The following is a 25735-nucleotide window of genomic DNA, read 5'->3' as shown; positions in this document are numbered from 1 at the left end:
AGACCTAAGGGATGACATCCCTTAAATCCAAAGGACAGCTCTTCCTTAAACTCTTTCCAGAGTTACTTACTTTTATTTTATGTATATGACTGTCGCCTGCATGACCATCTATGTGCCACACTTGTGCCTTCTGCCCAAAAGGCCAGAAGAGGGCCTCAGATCCCCCGGAACTGGTGTTACTGTAGTGAGCGGCCGTGTGGTGCTGGGAACCAAATCCCCGACCACTGCATGCTCTTTCTCTCTGAGCCCTCTCTCCTACTCTTCCTCGTTTTTTTTTATTCCATTCTGAACTGGCTGGGAGGTCAGTTCGGATCCAGACACTCATGAGAACAAACGAAGAGGCAGCTCACGTAACCTCAGCCCAGTGACCCAGCCGGCTGTGGACTCTGGCCCGCTCAGGTGCACACCACCCGTCATCCTCCATCCTACCCGCTGCCCTGTGGTAATCACTTCCCTTCTCAACTCACCCCTCCTTGACCCCCATCCATCACTAATCTGAGATCATCCGATTTCTAATGTTGTCACTTGGAACGTTGGATAAATGCAATCATACAAGTAATTGGGGGGGATTCACTGCTCCGCTCAGCACCAGAACTCTTGGTCCATCCAGGTTGTTCCTATAGAAGTAGTTCTTTTTATGGCTGCATTGCGCTTCCTGTCACTGGATGGCACAATTAGCCTGTCCATTCACGCTTGAGGGTGCATGGCTTGTTTCCAGGCTGAGACCATGTCCAGTCATTGGCACACAGGTGATGATGGGAACATGGACTTTGCTCCTCGTGCCTGGAAGGTCAGCTACTGTCCATCTCCGTGGGCACGAGTGACCCAGGGTTAGTCCTCCCCAGCCCTGGGCATGGTCAGTCTTTTTGATCTTAGGATGAGCATTTTGAATTGCATTTCCTAGTGACCGTGGATGCCCGAGAGTTCCCACGCCCTCACTCAGCCATGTGTCTCCTCTTGCCTGTTTTCTGCTGCTGCGTTTTGACAGCTTTTCACACACACTATATTCCAATCCTTGTCAGCTATGCCGTTTGCAAACGTGCCCTCTCTTCTCTTTTCGGTGGGTGTGGCATGATTTGTTTATACTTACATTCTTTTTTTTTTTTTTTTTGGTTTTTTAAGACAGGGTTTCTCTGTGCAGCTTTGCGCCTTTCCTGGAACTCACTCTGTAGACCAGGCTGGCCTCAAACTCACAGAGATCCGCCTGCCTCTGCCTCCCGAGTGCTGGGATTAAAGGCATGCACCATCACCACCCGGCTACATTCATTATTTTTTATTTTTTTAAACTTCTCATAAAATATATCTTGATCTTATTCTTTTCCCTACACCAGCTCCTTCCAGATCCCCAGCCACCCACTCAACTTCATGTTCTTTCTCTCTCTTAAAACACATGCACGCGCACACACACACACACACACACTCCAAAGCGTGGAATCTGTTTTGTGTTAGCCAACTACCTCTGAGCATGTGGCTGCCTGGAGTGTGGCTTCAGGCTACCTCTTCAGGCCCCAACACTGTTTTCCTTACAGTACTGATTCATTTTGACAAGTGGCTTAGCGATGCCCCCCTCCATGTGTTTGGACGGCACAGCTAGGGACTCTCTGACTCCCTGGCACTCTGCAGCTTTGGCCCCTGTGTGTTATGCTGTAGAGTCATGGGCCATTCGATTTGCATTAGTTTTTTGCCTGTGGAATAATCTTGTCTATGTCTACAGAAGAGATTGTGGACCGGGCGGTGGTGGCGCACGCCTTTAATCCCAGCACTTGGGAGACAGAGCCAGGCGGATCTCTGTAAATTCAAAGCCAAAAAACAAAAACAAAGAAAGAGAGAGAGATTATGGTGATTTGGGACAGGAATGTCCGTAAGCCTGTATACCGGTTTAGGGAGAGTTGACATTGTCACTGTGTCTAGTTCACTAAGTCACCAGCATGAGTTACTATTTCTTTACATACTTGTTTCAGTAACATGTTGGAGCTTTGAGCATACAAATTCTGCATATGTTTTTGTTAGGTTTATATCCGAGTCGTGGGGCTCTTCTGAGTGACTATCAATGGTATTGTATTTTTAATATGATTATTATATATTATTAATATTGTATGTGTATCTTACGACTTTGTTAAATTCACTTGTTAGCTCTAGAGAGGTGTTTATTTGTAGATTCCTTGGACTATTCTGTATAGACAGTCTTGCCATAAGCAGGGCTGCTGATTTATCTCTTCCTTTCTGACCTGTGTCCTTTTATTTCTTATTCTTGCCTTACTGCACTAGCTTGAACTTACAGCATTGTGTCAATGAGAAGTCTGTCCTGCCTTGTCATATACCTGTAGCTGAAGAGTTTTATGAATGCTTTTATAATTGCTTTTCATTTTGTGTGTAAGGGTGTTGTAGCTGCATGCACATATATGCACCATGTGTATGCAGTGCTCACCAAGGCCAGAAGAGGGCATTAGATCCCATGGAACTAAAGTTACAGATGGTTGTGAGCCACCATGTGGGAATCAAACCCACATCCTTTGGAAGAACAGCCAGTGCTCTTAACTGCAAAGCCATCTGTTAATGCTTTAAAAAAAAAAAAATCAACTTAAAGCCATTCCTCCCTATTTCTGTTTTTATGAGAATTTTATCTTCAATGTGTGTTGACTTTTGTCAGATGGTTTCTGTGACTTCATTGACAGGATCATGGGATTTTTCTTCTATATGCTTCCAGTGTATGTAGATTACATTCATTGATTGGTTTTTCAACATTGGATCAAACTTACATCCCTGGAGAAATCTCATTTGACCATAATATATTGTTCTCTTTTCTATATTGCTGGGTGTACTTTTAATTTTTTTTCTTACTGAGTTTGTATCTGTATTTATGAAGGACATAGGCTATAGCAGTCTCTGTTGCTGTTGCCTTTGTGGATTTGATATCAGACTCTTTGTAAAATGATAAAGACGTGTTCCCTTCTCTTCTGTTTTCAGGAAGAGGTATTTAGAACTGTGTGAATTTTAAAACTACTTGATTGAATTCTTCAGGGAAACCATGCTGGACTGGAGATTTCTGGGGGGTGAGGTTAAATTTTAAACCTACTTTTGTTTATAGTTATAAGCTGTCCAAATGACTTCATCCAGGATGAGTTGTGGTTTCGTTTTTTGTAGGAATTGGTCTACTTTCTCAAATGGTGTCTATAGGGGCTGGGTGATAGCTCTTTCGTCCCTGGTGGCGGTCGCCTCTGTCGCTGGTAACCTGTCTTGATTTGTTTGCTTACTTATTTACTTGTTGTCAATCTTGCTGAAAGTCTGTCAGTTTGTTGGCCTTTTTGACAAGCTCGGGCTTTTATGGATTTTTCTGTGTGCTTTGCTTTCTTTCTTCTCTCCTTGCTTTTGTTTCCGGCTCTTGCCTGTCCTTCCCTTCCTTCGGCTGTTGGCTTTGCTTTTCTGTGAGTTCTCACAGTGGGGGCCTGGGTTTTCCTTCTCACAGCGTGCAGGGCTCCATTCCTTTCTCAGCCTCACTGTGGCCGTGTCCCACAGCAGAACTTTGAAGTGTGGTGTTTCCATTTTCATGAAATTCAACATCTTTTTCTTTGTTTTTCTTGAAACTTCCTCTTTTGCTCAGGAATTGATTAGAGATGTGAAGAGTGGGTCAGGGAGATGGCTCAGCAGGTAAGAGCATTTGCTGCCAGCCGACCACCTGAGTTGGAATCCCAGGAACAATGTAGTAGAAGGCAAGAACTAACTCCTGCAAGTTGTTCTCTGATCTACACAGGTGTAGCATGGCATTCATGTGGATGCAGACACACACTGACACAGATACATACACACACACTAACACACATTATATACACACACACACACACATACACTCACACACATATCCACACAAACACATATATTCGTTCACATACATTCTTTCACGCACATATACACACACTCACACATATACACACATACATGCATTCACACACATACACTCACATACACACTCAACACACTGTGGTGGTATTGTGTTCCCCAAAATATTGTGCATGCTAATAAATTTATCTGGGGGTGAGAGAACAGAACAGCCACGAGATACAGAGGCTAGAAAATGGTGGCACTCACGCCTTTAATCCTAGCATTCCAGAGGCAGAAATCCATCTGGATCTCTGTGAGTTCAAGGCCACATTGGAAACAGCCTTGGTAACACACTCCTTTAATCCCAAGAAGTGAGCCTTTAATCCCAGGGAGTGATGGCAAAAACAGAAAGATATATAAGGTGTAAAGACCAGAAACTAGAAGCATTTGACTGGTTAAACTTTTAGGCTTTGAGCAGCACAGTTCAGCTGAGATCCATTTGGATGAGGACACAGAAGCTTCCAGGCTGACGAAATAAAATCAGCTGAGGAATTGGCGAGGTAAGGTGGCGGTGGCTTGTTCTGCTTCTCTGATCTTCCAGCATTCACCCCAGTACCTGGCTCAGATTTGATTTCATTAATAAAACCTGTTAAGAATTCCTGCTACAACACACACTCACACACATACATACATACACATACACTCACACTCTCACACACTCATACACACACATATACTCACACTCACACATGTGCCCTTACACATACACACACATACAATACCGATTGTTTGATGACTTCTGAATTGATATGAATACTTAGAGATCAGCCTTGAGTTAATCCAAACTGTTGCTTTTTCTAAAGATTTCATGATAAGTAATCTAAGACCACATTGCCCCAAGCTGAAAGATCACTGAGGCCCCACCAGTGGAGGCCATGTCTCTTCCCAGGGAGGTGCAGGCTTTCGGTCCTTAGACCCACAAGCCACTCAACTGTGACTCATCTGTGACTGACACATTGAATTGGTCTTCTAAGACATACCATGAAAAGTGACTTTTCCTCTTACAGGAAATGAAACCAGTCAGCCACAGGTTAGCTCCACCCACTTACTGGAAAGTGTTGTAGTTCATGTTTAAGAGACACAGCTTGAAATAAAGATGTCATTATTTATAGGTCTGGGGATAGACAGGTGGCCTGTAGGCCACATGGAGAGGCCAGGAACACAGGGACAAAGACAGATGTTGACCTGCAGGTTAATGCCTTTATTGTGTCCTGAGAATTACCTCGTGAGGTTCCTGGGGGGGTGGGGGTTAATGTGTAAGGTCACGGCAGTGGTGAAATGGTTACTGTGGCACAGGTCTGTACAGTGTGTGCAGGGTGTGGGGACAGGAGGGTGAGTCAGGTAGGCTGGGTCGAGCTGTCCATAGGGAGGTGGTCACCAGGAGGAAGTGGGTTACGGCGGACATCTGGACTGACACCTGAGCAGATGGGAAGCAGACAACCAGAAGCTGGGTTGGGGTGACTGAACTTTCTCTGGAGTGAACAGCCACACTCCCAGTGACCTTACAGTGAGTGTAAGGTCACGTGATACCAGAAGGGTTTTCTACAGGTGGTAGGTGAAGCATGAAGAGGTTGATGCAAATTTATTCTTTTCTATTGTCTTTTTTTTCTTTTTATTGTGTACAGTGAATAAACACTAGCAAGTATATTTTAGGAAAGAGGGAAGGAAGGAAGGAAAGGGTAGGCATGTGGGAGACTCGAAGCATAAAGATAACCCAAGTTAGAGGCCAGCCTAGGCTACATAGCAAAATCCCACCAAAAGAAAGGGAGGAAGGAGCAGAGATGCCTGGAATGGGCTGGACCAGGCTACTGTCCCTGCTATGTTGAAGATCCAGATGAAGGACTGTTAAAGCAGCCTGTTGTTGAAGAAGCAGAGAGATGGAGTGCTGTGTCTGAACTTGAACACATCTTCCTGGGCTCACACAGTGGGCTGCACCACCCAGTCCTAACTGCATAACTTCCTTAAGTGACCTGCCTACCACCTGCCTATGCCAGCACGGCGCCAGCTAGCCACATGCTGCTTGAAATGGTACTCACACCAGCGATGAACTGCATTGCTACTTCTGAAGTTTTTAGTGGCATTTAACGGTGTGTCCTGCCATCACAGGTCCGTGGTACAGGCACCGCTGCAGCCTAGTCTTATCTGTAGACTGGCAGGAGTTAGATCCTAGAGAACACACCCAGCACACCTGCATTCCTGTGAAGCCGGAAGCCTGTGAGCTGGCATCTGCTTAGAGCTCAGGTGGCCTGTAGAGGGAAAGGGATTAAGGGAGGCCAAGAAGACTTCTGGGGTACCAGCAAAGTACAAGTGACCAAGATGTGAGGGGAAAAACAACTTTTTTTTTTCTCATTACAACATTAAAATATGTTCATGAGGTGGGGTGAGGGGGCTGGAACAATGGCTCACTGGTTAAGAGCACTGGCTGCTCTCCCATAGGTCCTGAGTTCAATTCCCAGCAACCACATGGTGGCTCACAACCATCCATAGAGAGACCTGGTGCCCTCACATCCATGCAGTCAGAACACTGTATACATAATAAATCTTTTTAAAGAAATATGTTCATGGTAGAAAAATCAAGATTTTTCTGAGGAAGGAAAAATAGGAAAATGGAATCTTTTTTAAAAATTTTTATAAGATCTTTATTGACAGATAATTCACATAGTATACAATTTTCCTGTTTGCACAATTTGGTAGACTTTAGTCAGTGTCCTCAAAGGCCCATGACACCAACACCACTTCCTGTTTTAGAACATCTCTGTCTTCAATTTCTTTCTTTCCTGGAAAATGGAATCTTAGAGGCTAAAGATAACTGCTGTTGGTGTTCCCAAAGTTTCCCTCCCAACATGTTTGAAGCATAAAGATAACCCAAGTTGGAGGCCAGCCTAGGCTACGTAGCAAAATCCCAAAATGGGATCGTTCTATGTTACTCTTTGAAACACCATTTAGAAAAAGCCTTTTAGAAGCCGGGCGGTGGTGGTGCATGCCTTTAATCCCAGCACTTAGGAGGCAGAGTCAGGCAGATCTCTGTGAGTTTGAGGCCAGCCTGGTCTACAGAGTGAGATCCAGGACAGGCGCAAAGCTACAGAGAGACCCTGTCTCGAAAAACCAAAAAAAAAGAAAAGAAAAGCCTTTTAGATTTATTTATTTTATGAGTACACGTGTTTGACTTGAACATATGGCTATGTGCCGTGTGCATACCTGATACCCATTGAGGTCAGAAGGGGCATTGGGTACCCGGGACTTCAGTTATAGATGCTTGGCTGTGAGCCTCCATGTGGGTGCTGGGAGTCAAACCTTGGTCCTCTGCAAGAGCAGCCAGTGTTCTTAACCTCTGAAAGATTTCAGCCTCTCAAAAACCACATTTTACAGCTAACAACAGATGTTAACTTTTCTGCTTAGTTTTTGTTTTGGTTTGTTTGTAAAGTCAGGATCTTGCTACGTAACTCTGGCTGGCTTATCCTGTATTTGCTGGTCATCCTCCTTCCTCTGCTTCCTAGACATGAACATTTTTAAATGATTCTTTTTTCCTTTCTCTTTTTTCCAAGTTAGACAGGATCTCACTGTGTAGTTTAAATGTGACTTTGAACTTGTTCTTCTTGCCCACCTGGCCCTCTAACTCCTGCCCCACCCCACCCCCACAAGCTGGGATTTAAAGGTGTGCTGAGCTGAAATTATTATCAATAGTAGAATGTGAATCTACAATACAGATTCATCATATTTAATTTAACAAATCCTGAGGTCCACAAGATGGCTCAGCAGTTAAGGGTGCTTGCTGCCAATCCTGGTGAGCTGAGTTTGGTCCCCCAAATCTACACAATGGAATGAGAGGCCTGACTCCCTCAAACTGTCCTCGGACCTCCATGTGCATGCTAAGCACCACATATGGACAGGCTGTGCTGGATTCTCACCCTGTTAAATGATGCTGTGGTTCACATCTTTTGTGTGTGTTTCTGACCATTGACCAGAAAGTGGGCACTGGATAGAAACATAGGGACATGCTTAGCTTTTGGGTTCCATTGCCGGGCTGAATCACTGAAGTGTTTTCTTAGCTCTGTTGGATTGGTTTGCTTTGTTTTGGTTGCTGGGGCGAGTTAAGCACCAGGCCAATGTAGAAGAGTCTGTGAATTCCTTTATAGGGTATCTGAGTTTGGGGTCATGAATGAATGGTTAACTGAGACCAAGAAGGTCTCTCCTTTCTCAAGAGCACAGAGGACAGTGGCATGGCCATCTGCACCTTCCCATAAGTCTCAGCATTGGGCTGGTCAGGAAATAGGAAGGAGACAAGTTATGATCAGCTTGGGACCTGGACCTTGTAAAACCAGACACCCAACCCATTTTAACAGGGCAGGCAGCAAGAGGCCAGGCCTGCTCCACCCACCCTGCTTCCTCTCTGCAGGCCCATCCTGAGAACACAATGTTTTCACTCCAGCAGTGCATTGACCCCACTATGTCCTAGTAATTGTCCCCATAAAATGAGCAGTAAGAGAAAGCCATCCATCTTTAGAGCCTCTGGGCCAGCCTGCCTTATCTAGCTGTGGTGGTACTCCAAGAGCATCAGCCTGGGCCACTGACAAGGGACCAGTAAGAGCAGGCAGCAGAGGAGAGGGGAAACCTTCAGGGAGGCCCTGCTCCCCGTGACTGACAGGCCAAGCATCCTTCACGGCAGCACCCACAGCTCACAAAGGGATGGTACCCTCGGTGACCCTGCCTGCCTCCACGTCCTTCCTCCCAGCCTGTACTGCATCGGTCTCTCTTCTTCGGTTTGTAGAAAGAGAAGAACTCATCCAGGGTGTGCTGGCCCAGGTGGCAGAGCAGTTCTCCAGGTACCGTATCCTCTGTGTACACACTTTCCAGGCTTGTGGGAGCTGGGCCTGGCCATAGTCAGCCCTCTAATTTCTGTAGCTAGCAACCTAACCCGGCACATTCTAGCACACCTTCATCTTCTCTCCAAAACCATGCCCAGTGACTGCTTGTAGATGATGAGTTCTGGGGGTGATGCATCCATCCCCCAACTCCGTTCTTCTAGGACTTGGACCCACCTGCAAAACACCCTTTTACAAACGAGTGTTTCCCACTGAGATACTGTGTGGGTGGGGTGGGGGCTTTCTTTTCATTCACCAGCACCCTACTAATTCCATGTCAGAATCGTCAAGTTTCTCAAAGTGACTTCTGTATGGTATCTTCGGCCACTTTTGAGCCACCAGGGAGCAGGGCAGTACCCCATACCTGTCTGTGCTGGACAGGGCAGGGTGCATGCTTGGGTCAGTCCACCTTTAGTCTGTACAGAGAACCCAATACAGAATAGTAAAGATACCAGACTCAGGGACAGTATTCTTCTTTAAAAGCACCTCCTGCTGTCTTGGTCCCCTTTCCAGCCCCCTTAGAGACCTCACCTCAGGCAGGGACCCATACGTGTTTGCTGGTCTGGGTCATGTTTTATCTTTCCCCCCCAGAGCGTTTAAGATCAACGAGTTGAAAGCAGAAGTTGCAAATCACCTGGCCGTGCTGGAGAAACGGGTGGAACGTGAGTGGAGTTGTTTTGTTTTTTCCCTTCTTTCCGCTTATGCCTTTTAACCTCCATCAGAATTAGCTGCTGAGAAGAGCGAGCAGGTTAGTGCTGAGGGCAGACGCATCCTTTCTGTGTGCCGCTTTGATTTGGACAAAGACCCGACAAGGACAGGTCAAAGCACACGTTTCTGTGAATTTCAGCTTGTACGAAGCTTTGTCTGTGCACAGAACGCAAAGGAAAAACCCAAATGGCCTCTGTCTGGCCCAGCAGAACCTCTGCCAGGGCTCCAGCTCTGTGCCTCTCTGCGTGAGGGGGCAATCCTCTCTTCACGCCTCTGTGCAGCTTGCTTCTGCAGAGTTTGGAATATGTGATGTATATGACGTCTGGATCTCAGGTTTTAGCCACCGCTAAAGGAAAGCAGACACCCAGCCTGGGTGTGAGAGTTGAGTCCTGTCTCCATTCGGTTTCCAAAAAGCCAGATTTGGGGACAGGAAACAGCCTCGAGTCATCTTATTTGTAGTAAAGGAGGGATCCATGAAAGGATCGATGCTTATGTTCCACAGGCCTGCAGATCCCACATTCCACCCTCTCAGCTCCACAGCCAAGCTCTCCATCACTGTCAGGCTCAGCCTGGCAATACATGGGCACCTAATCTATTAACTTGGGCTGGGTAAACAAAATCCAAACAGGAAGCCATTAAGAGACAAGCATCCCCCAAAGAAGAAATACATGGCAGAGTCTGAGATTCTGTTCGGAAGATTGAGTGGATGTCTTTTTTCTTTTTTTAATTGCTTCTCATTTTTCAAGAGAAAAAAGTTCTGTCACGCATGACCTGACTCCCTGGAATAAGCCGAAACATGTTCCCATCATCTCTTGTGTCCTTCTCAAAGTGTGATGGCTTTTCCCAAGTCAACTGGTCTTGGAGTCCTCAAGACTACCTTGTCTTGCCTAGGATGATGAGGAGCCACAGAGCAGTTAGTGACCACTCCAGTTTATTCAGCAAATGAGACAACAAAATAAACCAGGTCCGGAGTCCTTGCCACCTTCCCTTAGGGAAGTGTCTTCCTCCTGCACGCCTGTCTGCGGGTGGGGGTGGGGCAGCTCCCTGGAGCGCCTTCTTGCCGCTGTGGCTGCTCTGAACAAAAGAGGGTTATTTTTTTTTCTGGGGGCCTTGGGGAGCCCACTCCCCTAGAGGGCGTGATGCCTCATGACACTGCCACCACATCAGCATCCCTTGTAACTACTAGCCTCATGTCACCCCTCTGGCGTCTGTCTCATTTGGATCCCCACTACCTCACTGCCATTGCCGCCACTGGCACCAGGTTCAAAGCCTGCGTGGAGTAGGAAAGTTCCACAGCAGTGCCTTCTGGACGCTGGAAGCCCTGGCTCAGAAAGTGCGAGCAGGGCTGGCTCCTCTGGGTTCTAAGGACGAGAGTCAGCTCTAGGCTAACTCTGCTAGTCAGTAGTTACCAGCCACCCTTCCCACTCCCTGGCTGGGACTACTCCATGGCTGCAGCCTGCCTCTGCCTTCGTGTGGGTCCCTCCTTCGACTACCATATCTCAGGGTACCCCGTCCGTTTCTTGTAAAGACACCTCTATTTGAATCAAGGATAGTCCCATCTCAAGTTCTCTGTCTACTGTCTGCCAAGGATCTTTCGTCTAAATCAAGCGGCATTCACAGGATCCAGGGTTTAGGATGCAGACATGTGGTCTGCAAGACACACTTCAGCCTACTACAGTGAGCATTAATTGTTCCTGCCTTTGTCATGGGAGAACAGCTTAGTCCCCTGCCAAGATGTGCAGAGTACTGGACTCTCGAAACATCGAAGTTTGCTGCCAGGGCACCATCCATATCAACAGATACATACAGCCACAGTCACCACTGGGCTTATGACTGCCACACACAGCAGGTGCCTCCTCATCCTCCACTCATCCAGTACCATCCTCCTCTTCTGATGCCCCTTCGGTCCCAGGTCCCTAACTGTAGGTCTCACTTCCTGGCCTCCACTTCCTGGCATCTTCTCGTACCTCCAGGTGTGGCCTTGTATGCACAGGCTCTCTGCCATTCAAACCCAGCTGGCTTTGGGCTCATCCATTCCCGGCCCTCCTCGCCGACCACTCCCTAGTCTCCAGAAGCCAGAAATGTCCCCCATGCTGATCCCCAGAGACTTGGAGTTTCAGAGAAACTCAGATACAGCCACTTAGTGCCTCATTCTGAAGAGGCAAATAGCTGTCAGGTACATGCAAAGAGGGGAGACGGGGTGACCTCCATCCTGAACAGGACACAAGGGAATTGTCCAACCCAGATGGACCTGACCCTGCGCGGCTGAGAAGATTGCCAGGAACACAGCTTCAGTCACTACTCCATATAGACACACAGCCACACACAAACATGTACATAAAGACATGGACAGACACACTCGTGGGCATGTATGCATATGCAGCTTCATCTGGCTGTCATCAGCTGTTATCTGTGTCTCAGGGTAAGGGACCTCCAGCTAGTGTGGCCACCTGTAAACCCTACACTGCGCTGACCTTGTCATGAATGGAATTTCCTGCTTGCTCTTCAACCTGAAACCAAATACACGTTTCTGCTCCGGGACTTCGTTTTTCTCCCTTTCTCTGTAAATGTTTAGCCTGTAAGGAGTCTGGGATTACTGGGGGGTCAAAGGTGATTTCATAACCTTGGAACAGCGGGGCCCTCACCTCCTGTCCTCACCAGAGCTATCCACTTCCTTCCTGGTGTGCTGGGGGTTAGGGGGTGGTACAGGGCAGCCCTGCTCCATCCACCCTTTGTACCCATGCCCTGGACCTGAACCAAGACCTAAACACCAGTGTGGGCCACAGCCAGAGCTGACCCCCAGGGGCAGAGTTGGATACAAGGCATGCAAACAATCCAGAATTTCCATACTGAACTGAACCAAACCTGTCACTCAGGAAGTGTGCCTGAAGCAAACCTTCAGAGCAGCCCCAGGAAAAAGTATTGAAAAGCAGCTCTCTGCTCCCTGTCTTTGAGTGGGGAGCCTTGGTTTTGCTGCCAGGAGAAAGCATGCCCCACCCCCCTGACCAGATCCTGTGGGTTCTTAATGTGGAAGAAGGTGAAAACTACCTTGGCCGCTGCTTTGGCCCTTTTCCATGGGGCCACCATCTCTCTTAGGAAGTCATTCTTAAAGCTTTTCATTGGGAGACAACAAGGTACAGAAGCCCACAGAAACGCCTTCTGAAGTCGGAGCTGGAGAGATGGCTCAGTGATTAAGAACACTGGCTGTAATTCCAGAGGACCTGGGTTCGATTTCCAGCACCCACCCACATGGCAGCTGATAACTATCTTTAACTCCAGTTGCAGGGGGATCCAGCGTCCTCTTCTGGCCTGCTCAGGAGCTGCACTTAGGTGGTGGCATAGACACCCGTGCAGGCAAAACATGCCTACACATAATGTTTTTAGAAATCCCTTCTGAAGTCCATATGCACTTCCCAAGCTTTCAAAGCAAGTTAACCCTGCATGCCAGCATGTCAGAAGGTCCATGTTGATCGTGTCTCCAGGGCCCTGCAAGGTTAAATGGTTCAGGGGGACCTCTATTTTAGCTTGGGGTGTTTGTGCCTACCTGTATGTCAAGCTTGAGAGAGGACAAGGGGGTCCTAATGGATGAAACTTGGGTCAGGCCGTGAGTTCAACAGCCTCTGGCCAGTGTCTGTAAAGGCCCCTCAGTACGGAGCCCCGCCCCCCGGGGATAGGCTTCCTTTTCCATGATGTGCTGATGGAGGCATTGGAATGGGCCTGTGACGAACTACAGAGTATCCGATGTAGGTCACACCTATAATCCCAACTACGTTCACACCAAGATAGGAGGGTGGCACATTTGAGCTAGTCTGTGTTACATAGGACAGCTTTGTCTCAAACCCACATGGCAAGTGGAACCATGAGCACCTCTCCTTGGATCTGTTTACTTCCCACCATGTTCTGCCTTCCGTGTATCACTTGAGATTGAGCTGCAGCTTGCTGTGGTTGCTGACTTGCCACATGTTCCGTCCACATTCTAGAGGCACGCCTTCAGCCTGCAAAAAACGCAACCAGGAGGTCTAAACAAGGCCGCAGCCGCCACATTGAACTCATCGCTAGGGAACCCCAGCGGTGCCTAGCACCTGTCCTCAGAAGAATGCCCCGTGGCTTTCAACAACTTCTTTAGGCCAGGCAGTGGTGGCGCACACCTTTAATCCCAGCACTTGGGAGGCAGAGGCAGGCGGATCTCTGAGTTCGAGGCCAGCCTGAACCACAGAGTGAGTGCCAGGAAAGGCACAAAGCTACACAGAGAAACCCTGTCTAGAAAAACAAACAAACAAAAAACTTCTTTGGGTTACCAGTGTTACAAAAAAGTGTGAAGAAGCTCACTCCAAAGGAGGGGTAACTGAGTGGGTGAACAAACATGCCCGGCCTCTTTGTGCCTTGCCACCCCACAGCTGCTACCTGGACTTGTCCCCAGGCTTCCACCACCCTGAACCCAGCCACTGACACCTGAGGCCTTCATTTTGGTCTGCACAGCCTCCTACCAGCCTTGTGTGGGAGGAGCAGAAGTTTCTCTGGCCCAGAAGCAAGCACCGGGACCAGAGCTGACTGTCCCTTTGTGCAAAAGAGACCGTGTCCCTGTGGAGCCCTATCCCGGCCTGACTACTACCCTGGAAAGTTCTGGAAAGCCCAGAAAGAGCCTGGGTCATACCAGGCTGCCTGCACATGTGCACCCTAGCTGCAGCTCCTCTTGGGTGGGAGGCATTGTTAGGATTCTGCCAACTCCCTAAATCGCTGTTTTTCCTTTAGAAAGGGTCACGCTGTGTTTTTAGTAGCTATTCGGGGCCCAGCTCAGTGAGAAAAGGAATACACTAACACTATGGGCCCTGTCCTTTGGCCAAAAGCTGAGATGTGGTCATAAAGTAACAGACATCATTTCTTTTCTCCCTTAAGAAGCCAGCTTCCAGCAGCATTTCCGGGTATTCCCGGCATTTCCCAGGGAACCTCTTAGCTAGTAGCTAGTTGGCAGAACACTCTCCAGTTAGCTGGGCCCCCGGAGACTGTGATTGAGTCTCACCCTACTCTTCCTTGACGTTGCCTGTTGGTTTCTTGACGGGTGGGGAGGTGAGGGCACCGCACATATCAGTAGCATGGGAAGGTGTGGAAACCTCTGCTGTGACTGGGATCCTCAGCTAACAGCCTCTAGATCTCTGTGATTACTTCTGATGACCCCCTCTTGTGTCTCTTTGTCGCCAGTGGAAGGACTTAAAGTGGTGGAGATTGAAAAATGCAAGAATGACATTAAAAAGATGCGAGAGGAGCTGGCAGCCAGAAACAGCAGGTGAGTCTGTGCCCGGAGCCTGCAGCAGCTGGGCCTCGGGAGGGCTCTGTGTGGAAACCATGAGATGGGATATGGCTTTGTTTCCCCAGACAGAAAAGCTAGTGTGACTTGGCTGTTCTGCTTCCAACATGGTTGACACAAGCTGGAGGGAGCCTGTTGTATCAACGCTTACTCGATACACTTTCTTTAAGAGTTTTGTCGGGTTGGGGATTTAGCTCAGTGGTAGAGCGCTTGCCTAGCAAGCGCAAGGCCCTGGGTTCGATTCTCAGCTCCAAAAGAAAAAGAAAAAAGAGCTTTGTCGTGTTTTTTAAGATTTATTTTTATTTTACGTGTATGGGTGTTTGCCTGCGTGCGTGTCTGGACACCATTTGCATGTCTAGTGCCCAGGGTGACCAAAAGAAGGTGTCAGATCCTCTGGAATTAGAGTTACGGGCAGGTGTGAGTTGCCACGTGGGTGCTGGGAATAGAACCCAGGTCCTCTGCAAGAACAGTAAGTGCTCATAACTGCTAAGCCATCTTCCCAGACCCCTATGTTTTCTTAGAAAGGAGTTTTGGGGCAGGTGTGGCTGGAAAATGTCCGCACACAAGAGGGAAATAACTCTTCTCCAGAGCTGTGCAAATTCCCCACTTGATGAAAGTTGATGTCCGTTTTTTTGTTATTTTTGTTTTGGGTTTGTTGTTATTGTTGTTGTTGTTGTTGTGTTTAGCTCTGATTGCCTTGGAACTCCCAAATGCTGGGATTAAAGTCATATGCTACCATACCCAGCTATTAGCTATTTTTAATGATACCAGTAAGAAGACAGAAGTTTATAGGGAACAAGCACCCAGTTTTCATCCCCAGGTCTCCCAGTTCTCATGGGGAGCCCCCTTCGGCATAGTAACACAGTCCCATTATCATGAACTTGGATCACATAGCCCATCAGAGGTGATATCCTCAGAGGCCAGTGACCAATAATCCAAGCAAAACATCCTCCTGGATGGTTGGTCAGCAGGACTATCCACTAAAGCCAGAGTGCATGGCTATAGGGCAACCTCCTGAGCAAGGACCAGCCCTGAACAAATGACCTCAGTTGTCTTAGAATCCCAACCTCTCCTGGAGACCACTGCCTGACTTCCACAAAGCCAGGCTGCCTGATGAAGGCAGGGCGTGGCTCTTGCCTGTAGGCAGGAGGTACAGGGAAAGCTGGTGGTCCCCATGAAGTCCCACCATGATGGCCAGCCTGGTTGTCTCAGGGAGGGCACAGCACAGGGAAGAAAGGCAGACCGTGGTGTCCTATGGGGACCATGTCACATTCAATGTCACATGGACTGGCCAGCTGGTGTAGAGCTAGGGATCTCTAATTCCATTGGATTTGAGTAAAGGTGGGGCGAAGAATTTTGCCGCCCTGGAAAACGGAGTGAACAGTCTGCCCCCATTGTCCTTGTGAAAGCAGCTCTTTGGGGGTCCAGAGAGTCCCTTATGTGTGACCTCTAAGAAGAACCCAGGGTCAGATGGGGACAGATAGTCAGTTGAGGCTGGACAGCCTCTGACCCAAGGCCTCACTCAGCCTCTTATCACCCTGAAAGGCATGGCTGCCAGGACCAGGTAGGGGCAAGTGGCCTCTGTGCCATCAGCAGCGCCGTCAGTCTGCCTGTAGTGGGTCTTTGGCTTAGCTCAGTGACAAGCGTACCTCTGGACCCCACAGCTGAGAGCTCACAGAGACATAAGCCAGAGCCCTCAAGCCCCCCCCCCCCCCCGGCGGGCTTGCAGAGGTGGCATTCTCTGCAGACAGTGCTGGAGGCAGTCCTTGTGAGGGAGAGACTGGTCAGTGGGATGCTTCAGTACTCACAAGTGGGTGAAATGCTCGGGCTTCATCTCCATATGAGCAAACAGATGTGGCGCACTGGACTGTGGTCTAGTCCGTGCCTGGTACTAGCTCAGGCACCTGCAGCCGTTTTGCTACCAAACCTTTAGTGTTCTAGATGCAGAATGGAGAGAGTGGTGTGTGTGTGCTGCCCTTCTGTCTTGTTGATGGAAGGAGTCCACTGTAAGTACAGATGCACACCCAGAAACCAAGCCCTCCCCCATGGGGCTGTGACACCCGGAAACCAAGTCCCTCCCCCATGAAGCTGTGCAGCCTCCTCTGGATTGTGAAGACAGGTACCCTTGAAGGGTGCAAGTGCCACATTCTTGCCTTTCTTAGGGAGCAGAGAGAATAGGAGACAGCAGGGCATCGGGGGGAGCAGCTAGCTCTACACTCATGAGCCTGAAGAACAGACGGACATTAGTTCACTTGTGAACACACCCTGATAGGTCTGAATCCACCAGAACCTACCTGGGGGCATCAGGGGGCACACACACAGCCTGCTAGCACCCTGGGCAGAATGTCTTTTCCTTAGACACCCTCCCCCTCAGGTTCCTTGTTAACCTGAAAGGAAAGAATTCCAATGTCCAGGTCACATTCAGGGCAGAAGCAAGTCCTACTGGGGAATGTGGTTACCGTGGTCTCTGGCACAGCACCATGCAAGGAGGAAATAAATAGGAAGAAAGGCCAGGGTGGGGTAATGCAGAAGCACGGGATGGTGACTGAGGCTTGGGGTCTGTAATCTCTGCCTTTGTCTATGAACTGAGCCCCAGGGGAGGGGAGGATGGGAAGCCCAGGAAATGAGGCAAAAATGAGCTGCAAAGGGAACAAAAAGAGGCACTATGCCAGTTGTTCGGCCAGCTGGAGGATGCTGGTTCCTGTGGCAACGGGGCCCAGAGTGAGAAGTGGCTGGCCAAGGCGGGGTCAGCAAGCACCCAGCAGCCTGGTCTGTCCCTCGAGGACGGGGCCAGATTCCAGCAGTCAGCATCATGCCTGGTGAGGACTTCCATATGGTCCAGCCTGGGAGAGGGGGGCGGCGGTGGGAGGGGCGGGGCAGGAGGGAACACACACACACACACACACACACACACACACACACACACACGAGAGAGAGAGAGAGAGAGAGAGAGAGAGAGAGAGAGAGAGAGAGAGAGAGAGAGAGAGGAGAGAGAGAGAGAGAGAGAGAGAGAGAGAGAGAGAGAGAGAGAGAGAGGAGAGAGAGAGAGAGAGAGGGGGGGAGCGAAGAGAGAGACATACAGAACAGCCCGCATGTGCAAATGTTTATACAAATGAGGCTGAGGGAGGAAGGAAACACTGTATCCTACATAGCCAAGAGCTAGGCTGATCTGAAATTGGAGAGAGAGGGTGGTGTGTGGACAGGGCACGGGTGGAACAGCTTTACTGGACTACTGATTGGTTCCTTCTGTTATAAATGCACTAAATCTGTTTGGTACAGCGACCATCACAACAACCTGATAGTTTCTGGAAGGGAGCCAACCAAAGGCTGTGTTTCAAAAGGAATAGATTTATGATTCTGGGCTTAGAAACATCCCAGGCTCACAGAAGACTCCAGACAACCCAGTTGGAGGCAAGGGGGGGTCCCTGGTAGTGACAACATGTAGGCATGCCTTCAGTTTAGATCCATTCTGAAGACTCCCTCCCTGGTGTTTTCCTGGTGCTCAACTTGTTTTGAAGGAAAAAAAAAAACAAGAAAACTTGAAGACTGTTTTGTGATCTTTTTCACTTGTGATGTCATGAAAAGGATAAGTAGATTAAATTGTAACCATACAGGTTGTAGACTTTCCCACAATCCCACCCTTTTTCTTAACCAAGCACCAAGTACAGTTGGAGAGCTCAGGTGTCATGTCTTTCTGTACCTCCAAACCTTCTGAAAGGACACCCCAAACTGTTCCCTGAGAACAGTGCCTTCCAGGGTGTGGGGCTTAGGGAGAAAGTGGATAAGTTTTGTTTTTCTCCTGTGTTTATTGGGTTTTCTTTGAGTCAGGATTTTCATCTATAGCCCAGGCTGGCTGCAAACACAAGAGTCAACCTTCAGCCCCATCACCTGGGTGCTGACGTCACAGCCGCGTACCACCACACCCAGCGGAATCTTTGAGAATAAGAATGTTCGCTGTGTGTAGGATGCAGCTCAGTTGGTAGAGTGCTTTCCTGACACGCATGAAGCCCTGGCTTCCGTCTCCAGCACCACATAACTGAGGGTGGGAAGGCACCTCTTTTAATCCTAGCATGCAGGGGGCTAGAAGTTCAAGGTCATCCTTGGTTACATAGCAAGTTTGAGGCCAGCCTGGGCTATGTGAGATCCTGTCTCAAAATAGAAACAAAAGGGGAAAAGAAAACAAAGGTAAAGGGAAAAAAATAGTTTACTTGTGCCATTTTAAAAGATTTTGTAGAGATCTTTTAAATAATAAACTAATAGATGATAGTAAGTTTATAATTTATTTCTAAATTATAAGTTTATTCATTGTAAATTAACAATAAATACATTTATAATTAATCAACTAAACTAAAAGTGAATGCTGGCTGCATTATCACCTGGTTTTCAGGGTGTCCCCTGTCTGCAGGCTAAGAGCCAAGCATCTCACAGCCTCTGTGACAGATACTTCTATGACAAATCCAGTGGGGTGGGTCTGTGCATTCAAAGGCTTGGGTTATACAGGTCCGGGGCTGAGGCTAAGGGTCCTGGGGCTGGGGGCTGTGTTTCCATTTGCTCTGTTGCCCTGAACAGTACACAGGACACCTCCCAGCCAGAGCCCACTGCCGTAACTAAATTCTTCCTCTGCCCTCCAGGACCAACTGTCCCTGTAAATACAGTTTTTTGGATAACAAGAAGTTGACACCTCGACGCGATGTTCCCACTTATCCGAAGGTGAGATGGATTTCTGGTCCAGGGACAATTCTAGCTCTGTGTCCCCGTCCCCCCCCAGACACAGGACATGGGAACCCAGGCTGGCCCCTCACTCTGTGCAGTGATAACAGCCCCTCTCTATTCCTGTCGCGGGCTAAGGAAGGGTGGAAAGTTGTTGGGCAGGATATTTTTCTTTTGGACATTTGTTTAGAGAAGCAATTCCAGAGCGGGGGAGGTAATAGCCCTTCTGGCTCCCTCCCAGGCCCACAATTGACAGTAAAAGACATCTGTGTACAAACATTCCACTAAGGAACTTTAACAAGGTTCTTAAAATTTTGCATCACTAGCTCCCCTGTCCCTGAACAGCACAGAGTTTTTATGGAAACCTTTTCACAAAAGTTTTCTGTGTTTTAAAAGCAGCCAAGCCCTGAGTCAAATAGCTGTGACCTGGAGTTAAGTTGTTTCAGATGCCCACAAAGAGCGAGCGCCACCTTCTCAGCAATGGCCTCTGCTTAAACCCCAGCTCGCACTTCTGCGTTAAGGTTAGGCCGACCACTCACAGGTTCTTCTGGAAGTCCTCATAGGTACCTGGTGCCCACCAGTCAATGATTTGCTCCACATCGGTCCAAGCCTTGCACTGAGCATCATCCAGGAGATGAACCCCTTTCCACATGGGAAAATATGTCCAACATCTTTTGCGATCCTGTCCAGGGATTACATAACCCAGACCTGGAAAAAACAGAGCCAGCCTTCACAACAGTCCCTTTTGAAGAAGGCTAACCCGAATGGCAGTCTAGAATATTGGCCTTGATTCTGACAGTTCACCCTAAACCTCAGTGCCCAGTGGACCCAACCTCGGTTTGGTGCCTTCATCAGCTAGTGTGAAGCTTAACTTTCCAGGGGTGGTTCCGCACAAGACAAACCCAGCAGAGCTTCTCAGCAGGGATTTGAACATACGCCCAGTGGTTTATTTCCCTTCTCTTCGCTTTATATAGCTTTGACTGTTGAGGTCTGATTGACAGCTACGGAGCTCATCTTAGACTGAACGCTGTGAGCTTTGACACAGGTAGTCCTGAAATTACCGTCATGATAAATACAAGGAACATTTCTATCACTCACATGTTCCTAGGAGTCCCTAGTAGGCCAGGCCACGACAGATGGGGGTCCTTTTACAGTTTCCAGAGAAAGGCAGCCCTGAGTCTGTATAGTGTCTGTGAGGAGGATGGAGAATGGAGGGCGTGTTCCCGCGGACCTCTGCCGCAGCACAGCGGCTGTCACTCACAGAAGCCCGACTGTCTGGCTAACACACCACTCCCATCCTTTCTAGTACCTGCTCTCCCCAGAGACCATCGAAGCCCTACGGAAGCCCACCTTCGATGTCTGGCTCTGGGAACCCAACGAGGTAGGTGAGGGACCTCCGGGTTCTCCGGTCACTGGGGACAGCTGCTCAGGACTGTAAATCCTGAATAGGGACTGTGTCCAGGCTATTCTTCCTGTGGTTTTTTTTTTTTCCCTGTCTCTCTTTTTAAGTTAAACACCCCTAAAATAAAACCTCAGAATTTAAATCAAAATGACACTCAGTGGGCTGAAAGACAGAGCCCAAGGCAAAGGGGCTTTACCTGAGCTGGAAAAAAAGCAACCCTTGGCCTTCTGATGACACCAAGTGCCCCTGTGGCAACCATCTGAACCCAGGTGCCCCAGGCTGGCTGCACCTATATCTGTAGGAGACATGGGAAGATGGAGCTGTGCAGAGGCGGAGCCGCTGCTTGGAAGAGTTATTTCCTGCAGAGAGGGGCCTCCTAACGAGAAAGTGTTCCCCCGGACCCCTGCCACAGCGGCTCTCAGTCCTTCTGAGAAGAGTGGCCAGTAGAGGCCCCCATGCAGCTGGACACAAGGCAGCAGCTCTGTGAGATTTGCAGAGATGGGAGTCTCTTCTGACAGGAAGATATTTCTTCCAAATTTCTCATTCGCTGAGAATTATCAACATGGAGAAAGAATAAGTCTCCTCCTCATGGAGAACTCACCAAAACCTGAGGACTCTTCCCAGCTTTTCCAAAGCACTGACTTGTGGAAATAGACCAAAAATATGTTCCCTGTTCCCTTTAACAAGGTCAGTTGTAGCAAATGGCATTTTGTGCCTTTAGACAAGAGGGTCCCCACATTTCCCAAAGAAACCTCTTCCAGCATGTCCCTTCCCAGACTAAGAAGGCCTTTGACTGAAGGCTTTTGGCCAGAAAAGCAGAGACTAGGCTGGGAGATGCTCAGTAGCTAAAGGAGCTTGCTGTGCACAGTGAGGACCAGGGTTCGGATCTACAGCACCCGTGTAAATGTCTGGTGGGTACGGCGACTCTCTGTGATCTCAGTACAAGGGAGGCGGAGATGCCTGGAGCAGGCTAGATAGATAGACTAGTCAGTCTAATTAGTGAGCTCTGTGTTCAAGTGATAGATCCTGCCTCAGTTACAAGGTGGATAGCAATCAAGAAAAATACCATATCGATGGGTGGTGGTACACGCCTTTAGTGTCAGCATTTGGGAGACAGAGGCAGGCAAATGTCTGAGTTCAAGGCCAGCCTGGTCTACAGAGTGAGTTCCAGGGTTGTTACACAGAGAAACCCTGTCTCATCCCCCCCCCCAAAAAAAAAGAAGAAAGGAAGGAAGAAAGATAATATATCAACCTCTGGCTTCCACACTCATGCACACCCATACACATGTGCGTACACACACACACCTTCACACACACACACACACACATACAACCTCCCAACACATACACACTCAAACAACAACAAAACAGAAAAGCGGGGCCCAGCTCAGCTCACCTGGAAGAGCAGCCCATCAACAAACCACCAGAGGTGCAGCTACCAAGGGTTCTGTGCTCCAGCTCTGAGGTGCAGCGCTGGCAGGCAAAAATCAAATGTTCCGGCAGTGCCTTAGATGCGCAGCCCTCCTAGGTCAGTGAGGGGTCACAGTCCCCTGGGCACAGATACCAGAAACAGAGACAAAGCTTTAAAGAGACCTGTCCATCCATGTGATTACCTCCTGGGACTGGGCCGAGCAAGACCCTGACAAAGAAATGGACAACAAGTGGTTCAGAATGTGGATCCTCCCACCAGGAGGTGGCCAGCCCTGCTTCTGGCTCATCCTGTAGGATGGTCCCAACTCCCAGTCACTAACTTTAGCCAGCCAAAGTCTCTAGTGAGAGCAACTGCGTAGAAACCAATTTCCGAGTTATTTTCTGCCACTGCTACCCACTCTGTGGAGCCTCTGAGCGCAATGCGACCCGTGGTGGGAGGCGAAGGTTGTCCCCAAGGCCAAAGAATCCATGCATCCATAATAGAAGCACCACCCATCACAGACCCTGGTCTTAGCTGCTCTCTGACTGGCAAGCGGGCAAGGTGAGTGCTTCTTATAGCTGGTCCCAGCCATGTGACATCTTCCACTACCCTTAGCTTTGGACAGAGAGACTAGCAGCAGGATGCTTTGGGAGGTTCCTCGCTGCCTTCAGGTGGTAAGCCAGAAACATCCAAAATCAAGAGCCTTGGCATCTGGAAAACTCAAGTGTGGATGGCAAAGATGCGTAACGGAACATACACTGAGGACCTGGGCGGCCACCCAGGCCTGAGATGGAAAGGAGCATCAGGACCCTGTGGGGGCTCACCCCTCTTTTCCAATGGGGGCAATGCCACATCAACCCACGGCTCTTACCCAGTGCTCTTCTCAAACCTAATCCAGGATTACGATCTCATGTTGTTCGGCGCCTCTGGTCCCTCGGGGATTCATCCTGGGGCTGCAGACAGTAAGGTGGCTGCTCTGCCACACTGAAGGGCCAGCCACTGTCAGCTTGGAAGTCCTCCCCTCTTGATCAGTGCTCATCACCATCTCCAGGAGCCACCACTCACTCACGTACTCAGCTGGGCTTGAGGACTGTCAAGGGAACAGACCGTCACTGCTGCTCCCAAGCCACCGTGTCCACCACAGAAGTGGCAGCAGATGGTGGTGTCTGGCAGCCCTCTGCATCTCTCAACTGAGATTTTACAGCAGATATTTCATCTCTCCGGGGTTGCTCAGAACACTGTCTGGGCCTCTGGAGCAAAAACAATGGTTTGGGACTATAGCCCAAGGGGCCTGAGGGCTGGCATTCAGGAGGTGGGAAGGCTGCTAGCTCTGGATGGACAGCAACTGTCAGCACCTGGGGAGCCAGCCATCCTCAAGCCAGGACCAGAACACCTGTCACTCTGAAGGAAACACCCTTTAGGGCCATCATCTTCAAAGCCATTGGCTTCTCAAGGAAGATGAGTGCATGGCCAGCATGCTCTCAAGATGCTCTGTGACAGCCTGAGTCCCCCTAGGTCTGGATGAGAGACTGTTTTCTGTTTCCCAAATTAACTCTTTGCGATAACTGTAGAATCCTCTGTTCCCAACAGAATTAACATATTGTAGTCACAAAACTTCACCTTAACTACAGCATTCCCAGCCCATACATATTACATAACAAGAAAGATGGAGCTTGGTGGCCTGCACACACTTCCTTTGGCAGCCTGCCATGTCAAACCACCAGAGACTGGGCGGCTTCAACCACAGCAGTGCATTATTGTCTCATTGTCCTGGAGCCAGCAGGTCAAGGTCAAGGTGTCTTGGGTTGGTCATTCCTGCACTGTCCCCTTAGCATCTCAGTCATCTCTGTGTGTCTGTGTCCTGATCTGTTCCTACAGTGTCATGGTCAAACTGAATGGTGCCCCTCCTGATGACCACATTTATCTTAGTTGCCTCTGTGAAAGCCCTGCCCCCAATATGGTCGTGTTGGTGGGGGTGTTACAGTGGAGCCTCTACATACTATGTTGATGGGACACAATTCAGTCCCTCACATGGATTTGCCGCTTGGTGCCTGGGTACAAGGGTAACAGGCCAGGCTACAGCACTGACAACCATTGCCCTGTGCAGGTAGCAGGACACTGGTGCCCAGGACCAGGCAGGCACTGATGCATGGCCTAGGGGAAGTGCTCTCTGCTGGGGTCATGCCATGTGTCCACAGGGCTGTCCCATTCCTCTCTCTATTGTAGACCTCCTGTCTCCGTGAGACCTGCTTCTCCCAGAAGCAAAGCCTCTCTAGCCAGGCTTAGTTACAAATTCCTTATCTATTCCTTGTGGGCTTAGTTAGTGTCAGAACTCTGGGAGATGTTTGCAGAGACCTGAAAAAAAAATGACAGCAGAATTAAATACCACATCTGTCTCACCCTACACCAATTGTCTACAGATGACCAAATCCCTGGAAATCAGATTTGTCTGGACAAGAGGTCCACCCTCCAGATTAAGATTAAGACATTAGAAAGCATCTCCAGTCCCAACAAGAGGAGTGGACTCCAGCTCATCAAAACCATTCCCATCTCTATCTAGCCTTGAGCAAGCAAGTGGTGGCCCTCAGTGACAGCCCTTCCCACATGTATGGTGGATAAACTTCCTCTGAACTCTTAACACTCTACTCTGGATATGGTCATTTTGGTATCACCTCTTGAAGTCCTGTCTCCCTACACAGGGTTGTTATTATGACTGGAATGCTCATGAGTTTTTCTGACCTTGTTATGTCACTCAGGAGGCATACAGGCTGTCACAGACCCCTACCCCATCTGGGTGATCCTACAATTGACCTGTCCCACCCTTCCCCGGTCACCCTGGTGGCACTGTTCAGGACAATGCATGAGAAAGAGGGTCACCTGGCCTGACTGCTCCCCCTGACCCCTGACCCTGTTCCCACAGATGCTGAGCTGCTTAGAGCATATGTACCATGACCTCGGCCTGGTCCGGGACTTCAACATCAACCCCATCACCCTCCGCAGGTGGCTGGTAAGTGACAGGCCCACATCTGGACTTGTCGCTTCTTTCCCCTCACACTGGAATGGCCTACCCTGCATTTCCTAGTGGCAGTGGGCTTCTTGCAGAGTGAGTATCTGTACCAGGGGAGGTCTGTAAGGTCCTTTGTCCCATCTGTCCTCCCATGCCCTCAGAGCAGTGAGGAACTAGTATAACCATCAGGGAGAGACCCACAAGGCAGCACACTAAAGCAGAGGTGTATGGAGTTGGGGATGTCGTGTGTGTCTAGGGGTGTGGGTCAGGAGATTATATGAGTGTGTGTGGTTATGTCTATGAGTGTATAAATGTGTGTGTGTGTGTGTGTGTGTGTGTGTGTGTGTGTGTCTGGCAGAGTGCATGTGAGAATTGTGTGGTTGTCAGAGTGTGTGTCTCTGTGGCCGTGTGGATGTGAGAGCGTGTCTCTGGGAGTTTGTGAGACAGGGTT

At 49.0% G+C, this 25735-nt stretch overlaps 1 protein-coding gene across 4 annotated transcripts in view; it reads left to right on the top strand.

Annotated features, from left to right (window-relative positions):
* Pde9a (phosphodiesterase 9A) overlaps positions 1–25735 on the top strand; it is a 92597-nt gene that overhangs the window by 51439 nt on the left and 15423 nt on the right. For all 4 annotated transcript variants that reach the window (XM_036168146.1, XM_036168145.1, XM_036168147.1 and 1 more), the window contains 6 exons: positions 8648–8702; positions 9333–9403; positions 14649–14733; positions 19386–19464; positions 20771–20845; positions 25198–25284. In XM_036168146.1, the coding sequence (XP_036024039.1) occupies positions 8648–8702; positions 9333–9403; positions 14649–14733; positions 19386–19464; positions 20771–20845; positions 25198–25284 (452 nt within the window). The remainder of the gene's footprint in view (positions 1–8647; positions 8703–9332; positions 9404–14648; positions 14734–19385; positions 19465–20770; positions 20846–25197; positions 25285–25735) is intronic.

Source organism: Onychomys torridus, chromosome 18 (genome assembly GCF_903995425.1).
Source record: "Onychomys torridus chromosome 18, mOncTor1.1, whole genome shotgun sequence".
In the NCBI taxonomy this organism is placed as follows: Eukaryota; Metazoa; Chordata; class Mammalia; order Rodentia; family Cricetidae; genus Onychomys; species Onychomys torridus.
This window is presented reverse-complemented; position numbering and strand designations above follow the sequence as displayed.